The sequence below is a fragment of the Oncorhynchus mykiss genome, chromosome 30 (genome assembly GCF_013265735.2).
Source record: "Oncorhynchus mykiss isolate Arlee chromosome 30, USDA_OmykA_1.1, whole genome shotgun sequence".
NCBI classification, from domain to species: Eukaryota; Metazoa; Chordata; class Actinopteri; order Salmoniformes; family Salmonidae; genus Oncorhynchus; species Oncorhynchus mykiss.
Window position 1 is genome coordinate 1,207,766 of NC_050570.1, and position 14,480 is coordinate 1,222,245.

At 42.9% G+C, this 14,480-nt stretch overlaps 1 protein-coding gene across 1 annotated transcript in view; it reads left to right on the plus strand.

The window, feature by feature from the left end:
- Positions 1-14,480, plus strand: part of sema7a (semaphorin 7A) — a 72,758-nt gene that overhangs the window by 39,775 nt on the left and 18,503 nt on the right. Inside the window, exons 8-10 of the mRNA XM_036969371.1 lie at positions 3,822-4,000; positions 7,971-8,079; positions 14,031-14,226. Of these exons, the coding sequence (XP_036825266.1) occupies positions 3,822-4,000; positions 7,971-8,079; positions 14,031-14,226 (484 nt within the window). The remainder of the gene's footprint in view (positions 1-3,821; positions 4,001-7,970; positions 8,080-14,030; positions 14,227-14,480) is intronic.

The window sequence follows — 14,480 nt, forward strand, 5'->3', positions numbered from 1 at the left end:
GACCTAGTGAGATATACATGGAGGTTTAATACCCTGACCTAGTGAGATATACATGGAGGTTTAATATCCTGACCTAGTGAGATATACATGGAGGTTTAATATCCTGACCTAGTGAGATATACATGGAGGTTTAATATCCTGACCTAGTGAGATATACATGGAGGAGGTTTAATATCCTGACCTAGTGAGATATACATGGAGGAGGTTTAATATCCTGACCTAGTGAGATATACATGGAGGTTTAATATCCTGACCTAGTGAGATATACATGGAGGTTTAATACCCTGACCTAGTGAGATATACATGGCGGAGGCTTAATCAAGTTAGTCGTCTTAATCAAGCTAGTCCTCTTGACTACTTTCTCATACCTTTCTCTCTGGCACCAAAAGTTTTAAAAGTGTTGATAGGGGACAGAATGCGGTCGGATCATCACATAATTGGCATATATATGACTCTTACAGAATTTCCACGTGGGCGAGGATATTGGAAATTTAATCAAAGCCTACTAGATGATAAATTGTTTTTAACTAGAACAGAAGAATTTATAACTGACTTTTTCAGACATAACATAGGTACAGCAGATCCCCTTATTGTATGGGACACCTTTTAAATGTGCCATTAGAGGCCATGCAATTCATTACTCATCTATAAAACAAAAGCGATTTAGATCAAAAGAGTCCATATTAACCAAGGAAACTGAAGGACTAACAGTACAGTTAGATAGCAATAAAAACTGTACCATAGAGCACAGAATAATTTAGAGGAAAAACAAAAAGAAACGGAGGAATTTATTCAAGAAAGATCCAGTGTAATATATTATAAAAATAAAGTGAACTGGATGGAATATGGGGGAAAATGCACCACATTATTTTTCAATCTTCAATATAGAAATGCTGCTAAAAAAATGTATTAAAACTAGTTACAAATGATGGAGTCTCACATGATTCACCGAATGATGTTTTGAAAGAGGAAATAAAGTACTTTCAGAATATATTCTCGTTTCAAATCAAATCAAATCTAATTTTATTTGTCACATACACATGGTTAGCAGATGTTAATGCGAGTGTAGCGAAATGCTTGTGCTTCTAGTTCCGACAATGCAGTAATAACAAGTAATCTAACTAACAATTCCAAAACTACTGTCTTGTACACAGTGTAAGGGGATAAAGAATATGTACATAAGGATATATGAATGAGTGATGGTACAGAGCAGCATAGGCAAGATACAGTAGATGGTATCGAGTACAGTATATACATATGAGATGAGTATGTAAACAAAGTGGCATAGTTAAAGTGGCTAGTGATACATGTATTACATAAGGATACAATCGATGATATAGAGTACAGTATATACGTATGCATATGAGATGAATAATGTAGGGTAAGTAACATTATATAAGGACATTATATTCAGTCTCCTCCATCTCCACTAACCGAAGCTTAATTGTATGGATTTTTTAACATCTGTACAGAAAGACTCACGTCAAGGCCAAATTACAGAGAAGGAATTTCTTGATGCAATGAAAGCCATTATAAGGCTGGGAAAACTCCAGGGCTGGATGGCATACCAGTGGAGGTTTACCAAACTCCAGGGCTGGATGGCATACCAGTGGAGGTATACCAAACTCCAGGGCTGGATGGCATACCAGTGGAGGTTTACCAAACTCCAGGGCTGGATGGCATACCAGTGGAGGTTTACCAAACTCCAGGGCTGGATGGCATACCAGTGGAGGTATACCAAACTCCAGGGCTGGATGGCATACCAGTGGAGGTTTACCAAACTCCAGGGCTGGATGGCATACCAGTGGAGGTTTACCAAACTCCAGGGCTGGATGGCATACCAGTGGAGGTTTACCAAACTCCAGGGCTGGATGGCATACCAGTGGAGGTTTACCAAACTCCAGGGCTGGATGGCATACCAGTGGAGGTTTACCAAACTCCAGGGCTGGATGGCATACCAGTGGAGGTTTACCAAACTCCAGGGCTGGATGGCATACCAGTGGAGGTTTACCAAACTTGTTTTGATATACTCAGAGGACCATTATTATCATGTTTTAACCACTCCTATATAAATGGTAGATTATCAGACACGCAACAAGAAGGTCTAATATCATTGTTACTGAAACAGGACCCAAGTGTTATATATATAATGATCCAGTCCATTTAAAACATTTGGAGACCTCTTACACTTCAGTTTTATGATGCAAATATACTGGTTTAACACGTGCATAGTTGGGCATGACATCTACCACAGGAGATGGTTATACAGCACTAACTGATCTAACTCCCAGATAGATTACAAGTGATTTTACTGATCTGACTCCAGGATAGATTACAAGTGTTTTTACTGATCTGACTCCAAGAGAGATTACAAGTGTTTTTACTGATCTGATTCCAGGATAGATTACACGTGTTTTTACTGATCTGACTCCAGGATAGATTACACGTGTTTTTACTGATCTGACTCCAGGATAGATTACAAGTGTTTTTACTGATCTGACTCCAGGATAGATTACAAGTGTTTTTACTGATCTGACTCCAGGATAGATTACAAGTGATTTTACTGATCTGATTCCAGGATAGATTACAAGTGATTTTACTGATCTGATTCCAGGATAGATTACACGTGTTTTTCATCAAGTTCTGAACCACAGTGCTGTCTGGATCTATCTGCACCAACACTCCCCTCGTATCCCACAGATTCCAGTCATTCCCGAGAACAGCTGTAACAGCACCTTGTCTGTTTATTCTACTGCAGTACAAGGCCCTCCCTTCTAGCAGCCCAGCTATTTGTTGGAGAAGACATGTTACTGTATATACTGTAATGTAGGCTAACCATACCACCTGTGAATCTTGAAGGCCACTAACATTCTATCTACGGTATGTTATTGTTTGGATAGCCAGGAACAGAACCAACCGTCTGTGCAGATGAACACGTGTCGGCCTTCAAAGACTCAACTTCCACTGTGAGACGTCTATCTCGGTTCCATGTATGTTACTGGTCCGATTAAAGGGGTCACAGTTGTGGAAAAGCATTGACATGAAGACCTTTGTTTGGCTTGGTTCTTTTTCAGTGTCTTTGTTCCGATGATGTCATCATTGTGCAGGTGTATGAAGGAAGTTTATTCTGATGATGTCATCATTGTGCAGGTGTATGAAGGAAGTTTATTCTGATGATGTCATCATTCTGCAGGTGTATGAAGGAAGTTTATTCTGATGATGTCATCATTGTGCAGCTGCATAATGAGGATGATGGTGGTGAGGAGGATGGTGATGATGTCATCATTGTGCAGCTGCATAATGATGATGGCGGTGAGGATGATGGTGAAGATGATGGTGATGAGGATGATGGTGAAGATGATGGTGGTGAGGATGATGGTGAAGATGATGGTGGTGAGGATGATGGTGATGGTGAGGATGATGATGGTGGTCGTGGTGAGAATGATGGTGAAGAAGATGGTGATGAGGTTGATGGTGGTGAGGATGATGGTGATGAGGATGATGGTGATGAGGATGATGATGGTGGTGAAGATGATGGTGATGAGGATTATGGTGGTGAAGATGATGGTGATGAGGATGATGGTAGTGAGGATGATGATGAGGATGATGGTGGTGAAGATGATGGTGGTGAGGATGATGGCGATGAGGATGATGGTGATGAGGATGATGGTGATGAGGATGAGGGTGAGAATAATGTTGGTTATGATGATGGTGGTTATGATGATGGTGGTAATGATGATGGTGGTAATGATGATGGTGATCGTGGTGAGAATTATGGTGATGATGATAATGTTGATTATGGTGGTGATGTCATTCTACAGGTGGATGAAGGCGGTTCTAAGCGGTTCTTGCAGAACATGTGGACGTCGTTCCTGAAGGCTCGGCTGGTGTGTGGGATTCCCAACGAGTCGCTCTACTTTAACCGTCTCCAAGATGTCTACGTGCTCCACGCGGAGGAATGGAGGGACTCACAAGTCTATGCTCTGTTCACTAGCAGCTGGTGAGAAAATGATCCTGCCTCTGTTATCTCCCAGCAGCTCCTATACATGCCCCAAATTCTTAGGAATTAAACTAAATGTCACTGGAGCGGTATTCTGACTTGAGATCTGCACGCCTACCTCAGATATTCGAGCAGGTTGACATCAGTAAATGCTATTTTAACAGAACACAAAGATAACAGTGTTCTTCCTGATGTGACCGGTGTAGATTGCCTCTGTGTTCTGTTTTTGATCCGAGAACAGATGACCAGAGGATCTGGGTTGGTCTAACTAGGTTTTATTTTCTGATCGTGACAGGAAACAACTCCAGAAACAAATGCTGCCTTTTATACGCCAGCTCTGCAAATGTTTTTATTTATTTTATTTAACCTTTATTTAACTAGGCAAGTCAGTTAAGAACAAATTCTTATTTTCAATGACGGCCTAGGAACAGTGGGGGCAGAACGACAGATTTGTACCTTGTCAGCTTGGGGATTTGAACTTGCAACCTTCCGGTTACTAGTCCAACCTTCCGGTAACTAGTCCAACGCCCTAATCACTAGGCTACCCTGCCGCCCCAATGAACAATGAAAGGGGACATTAATAGCCATGCTAGCTCAATGACGCCATGTACAGAGAAAAGTACAGTAACTAGCTAGCAGTCAACATATAAAAATACAGTAACTAGCTAGCAGTCAACGTATAAAAGTACAGTAACTAGCTAGCAGTCAACATATAAATAAATATACAGTAACTAGCTAGCAGTCAACATATAAAAGTACAGTAACTAGCTAGCAGTCAACAAATAAAAATACACTAACTAGCTAGCAGTCAACATATAAAAATACAGTAACTATCTGACAGTAACATATAAAAATACAGTAACTAGCTAGCAGTCAACATATAAAAGTACAGTAACTATCTGACAGTAACATATAAAAATACAGTAACTAGCTAGCAGTCAACATATAAAAGTACAGTAACTAGCCAGCAGTCAACATATAAAAATACAGTAACTATCTGACAGTAACATATAAAAATACAGTAACTAGCTAGCAGTCAACATATAAAAGTACAGTAACTAGCTAGCAGTCAACGTATAAAAGTAAATAAATTACTGAAATGTATAGATATCCCAAAATCATGATGGGAGACCATTATCAAACACTGTCAGTGACCCTATTCACTCATTCTAAGTATTTTAACATATAGGATTTATTATGATTTTCATAATCTTCCTCTTCCACATGGATAGAGTAGACAGGGTAGAGGTAAGGGGGCAGGGGATGTTTATGAGAGGGAATGCAGAAGTAGAAGGATGGGGGGGCAGGATGTTTATGAGAGGGAATGCAGAAGGAGAAGGAAGGGGGAGACAGGATGTTTATGAGAGGGAATGCAGAAGTAGAAGGAAGGGGGGGCAGGATGTTTATGAGAGGGAATGCAGAAGGAGAAGGAAGGGGGAGACAGGATGTTTATGAGAGGGAATGCAGAAGGAGAAGGAAGGGGGAGACAGGATGTTTATGAGAGGGAATGCAGAAGGAGAAGGAAGGGGGAGACAGGATGTTTATGAGAGGGAATGCAGGAGGAGAAGGAAGGGGGAGACAGGATGTTTATGAGAGGGAATGTAGGAGGAGAAGGAAGGGGGAGACAGGATGTTTCTGAGAGGGAATGCAGAAGGAGAAGGAAGGGGGAGACAGGATGTTTATGAGAGGGAATGCAGAAGGAGAAGGAAGTGTGCAACTTTAAAAAAGGCACTTACAGCAACAAAAGGAATGTACACTAATATCAGGCTTGGGAACTATAAAAATGTTTTGCAATAGTTATACAACGTGAAATTCAACACTTGTTACACCGAGGAAGATAACCGTATTCTGTTAAACAACCCAGCTAGCAATGAGGAATCTGCCCGGAATCGGCCCTCTTCCGGTGGGCCGGAACTGATTGAATCGGCCCAGAATCAAAATGAATGACTTCCCAGAATCGCCCCAAGTACATCGGGCCGTTTCCTTCTACTAGAATTCAGCTGACTTTGCCGGCATCCCGCCAGAAGCGGCCCGATGCAAATTTAAGTAAATGTACACAAAATTACCCGATTTAGTCATTTTAAATATTACACATTTTATAGATACAAATTATACCGTGTGAGAGTGCATGCGCCTGGCCCGCCACAGGAGTCACTACAGCACGATGGGACGAGGACAACCGGGACAGCCAATCCCTCCCCTAATTCGGATGACCCTGGGCCAATTGTTCATCATCTCACAGGTCTCCCGGTCGCGGCCGGCACGGGTCTCGAACCAGCATCTGTAGCAACGCAGTTTGCATTGTGATGCAGTGTCAAGTAATATATTTGGGCCAGGTAACTCTCACCGGAATCGTCCTGAACCCCAAGTAATATATTTGGGCCAGGTAACTCTCACCGGAATCGTCCTGAGCCCCAAGTAATATATTTGGGCCAGATAACTATCACCAGAATCGTCCTGAGCCCCAATAAATATATTTGGGCTAGACCTGGTCGTGTGGTGCCAAGACAACAACCTCTCCCTCAACGTGATCAAAACAAAGGAGATGATTGTGGACTACAGGAAAAAGAGGACAGAGCACGCCCCCATTCTCATTGACGGGGCTGTAGTGGAGCAGGTTGAGAGCTTCATGTTCCTTGGTGTCCACACCGCCAACAAATTAACATGATCCACGCACAACAAGAAAGTCGTGAAAAGGGCACAAAAAAACCTATTTCCCCTCAGGAAACTGAACAGATTTGGCATGGGTCCTCTGATCCTCAAACGGTTCTACAGCTGCACCATCGAGAGCATCCTGACGGGTTGCATCACTGCTTTGTATGGAAACTGCTCGGCCTCCGACTGCTCGGCCAAGCTTCCTGCCATCCGGGACCTCTATCCCAGGCTTTGTCAGAGGAAGGCCCTAAAAATTGTCAGACTCCAGCCACCCTAGTCATAGACTATTCTCTCTGCTACCCCATGGCAAGTGGTAGCGGAGCGTCAAGTCTAGGTCCAAGTCTAGGTCTAAACAGCTTCTACCCCCCAAGCCATAAGACTCCAGAACATCTAATCAAATGGCTACCCAAACTATTTGCATTGACCCCCCCCCCAACCTCTTTCACACCACTGCTACTCTCTGTTATTACCATCTATGCATAGTCACTTTCATAACTGTCCCTACATGTACATATTACCTCAACTAACCGGTGCCTCCTCACACTGACTCTGTACCGGTACCCCCCTGTATATAGTCTCATTGCTAACCGGTACCCCCCTGTATATAGTCTCATTGCTAACTGGTACCCCCCTGTATATAGTCTCATTGCTAACCGGTACCCCCCTGTATATAGTCTCATTACTAACCGGTACCCCCCTGTATATAGTCTCATTACTAACCGGTACCCCCTGTATATAGCCTCATTACTAACCGGTACCCCCTGTATATAGCCTCATTACTAACCGGTACCCCCCTGTATATAGTCTCATTACTAACCGGTACCCCCTGTATATAGTCTCATTACTAACCGGTACCCCCTGTATATAGTCTCATTACTAACCGGTACCCCCCTGTATATAGTCTCATTACTAACCGGTACCCCCCTGTATATAGTCTCATTACTAACCGGTACCCCCTGTATATAGCCTCATTACTAACCGGTACCCCCTGTATATAGCCTCATTACTAACCGGTACCCCCCTGTATATAGTCTCATTACTAACCGGTACCCCCTGTATATAGTCTCATTACTAACCGGTACCCCCTGTATATAGTCTCATTACTAACCGGTACCCCCTGTATATAGTCTCATTACTAACCGGTACCCCCTGTATATAGTCTCATTACTAACCGGTACCCCCCTGTATATAGTCTCATTACTAACCGGTACCCCCCTGTATATAGCCTCATTACTAACCTGTACCCCCTGTATATAGTCTCATTACTAACCGGTACCCCCCTGTATATAGTCTAACCGGTTCTCTCCACCAATAGGAATGGCACAGCTGTCTGCGTCTACTCCATGGAAGAGATCGACCGGATATTCCAGAACTCTCCCTTCAGGGGATACAGTAACGACATTCCCAACCCAAGACCTGGAACAGTAAGAAATTCGGACTATTTTACATCTCCAGGACAATAGACATATGTTCTATTCTGCAGCTACATGTACATCTCTGCTCTCGTTAACAAAGGAGTCTGTTGTCTTCTTAACCTAAAGAATCAGACATATTTCAGCCAGTGTCATGTGGACCATAACTAAAAAGTGACTGAAAACAAAGGAAAATTTGAGACTCATTATTCCAGGGTGGATAGGGGGAAAATGTGTCTCTGCGTGCCTTATAGGAGCATCAGTATTCCACAACCAAAGGGAAACATGGGGTGTGTCCCAAATGGCACCCTATTTCCTATATCGTGCACTACTTTCCTTAGCCCTGGTCAAAGGTAGTGCACTACATAGGGAATAGGATGGCCTTTGGGACATACCCTAAAGCTGGACCCCCCTTGGCCTGTACAGCTGACTAAAGCATGGAACCATGGGGCTCTACAGCTCAGAGTTCACATCAGTTTCCACATGTCTTTCTATAGCTGTGGCTGTGGCTGTGGCTGCTACAGTCATGACACATAATACCTCCAACTGTGTGACTCATAGTTGCCTGTATGTGCTGCGCCTGTCGAGTAGATTGTGCCTGACAACAGCATTAAAGCAACCACATATTCTGAGGCCGCATTTATAGTAGCTGGGGGTTTCAACAAAGCTAATATGAGGAAAACGTTACCTAAGTTCTACCAACCAATACTCGCTCTGGTAAAACATTAGAGTTCTACCAACACCTTGACTGTAGTACTCGCTCTGGTAAAACATTAGAACACTGCTACTCAACTTTCTGAAATGCCTACAAGGCCCATCTATCCACAGTTTCTGGTAGGTTTTAATAGTCACAGTGGGTACAACATCACCTATACACTTCCCGATAAACTCACTTATCGGTGTATTCGTCAATAATATTCTCTGAAGCTACCCAGAATAGCAAATCTGACCACGACTCCATTTTGCTCCTCCCTTCCTATAGGCAGAAACTCAAACAAGAAGGACCCGTCCTAATGGCAATCCGACACTGGTCTGACCAATCGAAATCCACGCTTCAAGATTGTTTTGATCACGCGGACTGGGATATATTCTGGGTAGCTTCAGAGAATAATATTGACGAATACACCGATAAGTGAGTTTATCGGGAAGTGTATAGGTGATGTTGTACCCACTGTGACTATTAAAACCTACCAGAAACTGTGGATAGATGGCAGCATTCGCAACTGAAACCGCAAACCACCATGACAAGGTGACTGGGTATATGGCCGAATACAAACAGTGTAGTTATTCCCTCCGCAAGGCAGTCAAACAGGCAAAACGTCAGAATAGAGACAAAGTGGAATCGCAATTTAACGGCTCAGACACGAGACATATGTGGCAGGGTCTACAGACAATCACGGATTATAAAAGGAAAACCAACCAGCTACATCACGGACACCGATGTCTTGCTTCCGGATAAGCTAAACATTTTCTTCGCCCGCTTTGAGGATAACACAGTGCCACCTACGCGGCTCCTTACCAAGGACTGTGGGCTCTCCTTCTCCATGGCCGACGTGATTAAGACATTTAAGCGTGTTAACCCTCACAAGGCTGCCGGCCCAGACTGCATCCCTAGCCACGTCCTCAGAGCATGACGCAGACCAGCTAGCTGGAGTGTTTACGGACATATTCAATCTCTCCCTATCCAAGTCTGATGTCCCCACATGCTTCAAGATGGTCACCATTGTTCCTGTTCCCAAGAAGGCAAAGATAACTGAACTAAATGGCTATCACTATCACCCCTCACTTCTGTCATCAGGAAGTGCTTTGAGAGACTAGTCAAGGATCATATTACCTCTACCTTACCTGACACCCTAGACCCACTTCAATTTGATTACCACCCCAATAGATCCACAGACAATGCAATCACCGTCTCACTGCACACTGGCCTATCCCATCTGGACAAGAGGAATACCTATGTAAGAATGCTGTTCATTGACCATATCTCAGCATTCAACACTATAGTACCTTCCAAGCTCATCATTAAGCTTGAGGACCTGGGTCTGAACCCCGCCCTGTGCAACCTGGTCCTGTACTTCCTGACGGACCGCCCCCAGTTGGTGAAGGTTGAAAACAACACCTCCACTTCGCTGATTCTCAACACTGGGGCCCCACAGGGGTGTGTGCTCAGCCCTCTCCTGTACTCCCTGTTCACACATGACTGAGTGGCCATGCACACCTCCAACTCAATCATCAAGTTTGCAGACGACACAACAGTAGTAGGCTTGATTACCAACAATGACGAGACAGCCTACAGGGAGGAGGTGAGGGCTCTGCGAGTGTAGTGCCATAAAAATAACCTCTCACTTAACGTCAACAAAACAAAGGAGATGATCGTGGACTTCAGGAAACAGCAGAGGGCGCATCCCCCTATCCACATCAACGGGACAGTAGTGGAGAAGGTGGAAAGCTTCAAGTTCCTCGGCGTACACATCACTGACAAAATTAAATAGGTGCAACAGCACCTGAAATTTGGCCTGGCACCTTAAACCCTCACAAACTTTTACAGATGCACAATTGAGAGCATCCTATCTGGCTGTATCACCGCTTGCAACGGCAACTGTACCGCCCGCAACCGCAGGTCTCTCCAGAGGGTGGTGCAGTCTGCCGAACACAACACTCGGTGCAAACTACCTGCCCTCCAGGACACATACAGTCGTGGCCAAAAGTTTTGAGAATGACACAAATCTAAATTTTCCCAAAGTCTGCTGCCTCAGTTTGTATAATGGCAATTTGCATATACTCCAGAATGTTATGAAGAGTGATCAGATGAATTAAAATGAATTGCTAAGTCCCTCTTTGCCATGCAAATTAACTGAATCCCCAAAAAACATTTCCACTGCATTTCAGCCCTGCCACAAAAGGACCAGTTGACATGTCAGTGATTCTCTCGTTAACACAGGTGTGAGTTTTGACGAGGGCAGGGCTGGAGATCACTCTGTCATGCTGATTGAGTTTGAATAACAGACTGGAAGCTTCAAAAGGAGGGGGGTGCTTGGAATCATTGTTCTTCCTCTGTCAACCATGGTTACCTGCAAGGAAACTCGTGCCGTCATCATTGCTTTGCACAAAAAGGGCTTCACAGGCAACGATATTGCTGCCAGTAAGATTGCACCTAAATCAACCATTTATCGGATCATCAAGAACTTCAAGGAGAGCGGTTCAATTGTTGTGAAGAAGGCTTCATGGCGCCCAAGAACGTCCAGCAAGCCCCAGGACTGTCTCCGAAAGTTGATTCAGCTGCGGGATCGGGGCACCACCAGTACAGAGCTTGCTCAGGAATGGCAGCAGGCAGGTGTGAGTGCATCTGCACGCACAGTGAGGCGAAGACTTTTGGAGGATGGCAGCAAAGAAGCCACTCACAATTTTGCCTAAGAACTCAGCCATGAATTAAGAATGGTACCAACAAATCCTCCGAAAGCAACTTCTCCCAACCATCCAGGAACAGTTTGGTGATGAACAATGCCTTTTCCAGCATGATGGAACACCTTGCCATAAGGCAAAAGTGATAACTAAGTGGCTCGGAGAACAAAACATCAATAATTAGGGTCCATAGCCAGTAAACTCCCCAGACCTTAATCCCATTGAGAACTTCAATGGGATTAACTTCAATCCTCAAGAGGGGGGTGGACAAACAAAACCCTCAAATTCTGACAAACTCCAAGCATTGATTATGCAAGAATGGGCTTCCATCAGTCAGGATGTGGCCCAGAAGTTAATTGACAGCATGCCAGGGCGGATTGCAGAGGTCTTGAAAAAGAAGGGTCAACACTGAAAATATTGACTCTTTGCATCAACTTAATTTAATTGTCAATAAAAGCCTTTGACACTTATCAAATGCTTCTAATTATACTTCAGTATTCCATAGTAACATCAGACAAAATTATTTCAAAACTTTTGGACACGACTGTACTTTTGGACACGACTGTACAGCACTCGATGTCACAGGAAGGCCAAAAATATCATCAAGGACAACAAACACCCGAGCCCCTGCCTGTTCACCCCGCTATCATCCAGAAGGCGAGGTCAGTACAGGTGCATCAAAGCTGGGACCGAGAGACTGAAAAACAGCTTCTATCTCAAGGCCATCAGACTGTTAAACAGCCATCACTAGCCGGCTACCACCCGGTTACTCAACCCTGCACCTTAGAGGCTGCTGCCCCATATACATAGACATGGAATCACTGGTTACTTTAATAATGGAACACTGGTCACTTTAATAATGGAACACTGGTCACTTTAATAACGGAACACTGGTCACTTTAATAACGGAACACTGATCACTTTAATAATGGAACACTAGTCACTTTAATAATGGAACACAAGTCACTTTAATAATGGAACACTGGTCACTTTAATAATGGAACACTGGTCACTTTAATAATGGAACACTGGTCACTTTAATAATGGAACACTAGTCACTTTAATAATGGAACACAAGTCACTTTAATAATGGAACACTGGTCACTTTAATAATGGAACACTGGTCACTTTAATAATGGAACACTGGTCACTTTAATAATGGAACACTAGTCACTTTAATAATGGAACACTGGTCACTTTAATAATGGAACACTGGTCACTTTAATAATGGAACACTGGTCACTTTAATAATGGAATACTGGTCACTTTAATAATGGAACACTGGTCACTTTAATAATGGAACACTGGTCACTTTAATAATGGAACACTGGTCACTTTAATAATGGAACACTGCTCACTTTAATAATGGAACACTGGTCACTTTAATAATGGAACACTGGTCACTTTAATAATGGAACACTGGTCACTTTAATAATGGAACACTGGTCACTTTAATAATGGAACACTGGTCACTTTAATAATGGAACACTGGTCACTTTAATAATGGAACACTGGTCACTTTAATAATGGAACACTGGTCACTTTAATAATGGAACACTAGTCCCTTTAATAATGGAACACTGGTCACTATAATAATGTTTACATACTGCTTTACTAATTTCATATGTATGTACTGTTTTCTATTCTACAGTATTTTAGTCAATGCCACTCCTACATTGCTGGTCCTAATATATTTTTCTTAATTCCATTCTTATACTTTGAGATATGTGTGTGTTGTGGTGAATTGTTAGATACTACTACACTGTTGGAGCTAGGAACACAAGCATTTTGCTACACCCACAATAACATCTGCTAAATATGTATATGTGACCAATAACATGTGATTTCTACCACTACTAAGACCCTGCAGGTGTATGTGTGTAGTCAGGTTTCTGTTAGGTGGTTTATTGTCTGAACAACTTCCTCAATCTGTTTTTCCTCCACCCTGACCCTGACCCTACAGTCCTCATGTTCTTCCTTTTGGGATGCATCAATATATTGTATTGTTTTGTCTAAGTTCCTGATGTGACTAAGACGTGTTGTATAGGCTACAACAAAACAAAAAACAGTCTGACTAAGGCCGGCTGTGCTTCCTGACTCCCTTTACCAGGAAGCAAGTGACTTTTTCTTCTTGTATCTATGCCTTAAGCATATTTATATACACGGTTTAACATGTAACAGTGTTAACATTTATACATGTGTTTTTAAGAAATGTTAAATGACTTATAGGAGTATAAACAAAAGCAGGTTTTATGCCCTTATTTGGACTAAGTGATTTCCTGTGACCTATTGAGAAACGTAAACACCAACTCCACACAACATAGGAAGTTGTGCTGGACTATTTATGTCAGCAGCCCATGTCTCCTCGTAATCTTTGGTGGACAGACTACATAACATGCATCTGATCAAACTATGCAAGATTTAGTCCTGGGATAAACGACATGACTGTCTCATATTATTTGCCTGCGAAATTCAGATTTTATTCACTTATTTGGCAAAGGCTTGTATCGAATGGGATGCTTATCTGGGTAAAGATCTTTTCTCCTGTCTTATCTCCTCAGTGTGTCTCTGACAGTAAAGACCTGCCGTTGGCTACGGTGAACGTGATAAAGGATCACCCAGAGATGACAGACTGGATTCATCCCATCCAGCCCTACACCCCATTCTACATCTCTAACTATAACTACACCAAGATAGTTGTGGACCGAGTACAGGCTGCAGACTACACCATGCACAACGTCCTGCTGCTAGCAACTGGTAGGTGATGTCTGGGCTCCATGTCTGGAAATAGACTCTCTGGGTTGAAATTAAATACCACCAAGTTGAACATTCACCCCTTTTCTACTCTCGGTGCTGTTGCAGATGTTGGATCTTAATTTGAGCCAGTTTCACAAAACAGGAAAATAATCCTGCAGCAACAGGAAATGTGAATTGTTGTGTGGATTATAATTAATGAATTATTTTGGGTAGAGGTTGATAATTGTTTTTGTAAAATCTTCTGAAGTTTTAAA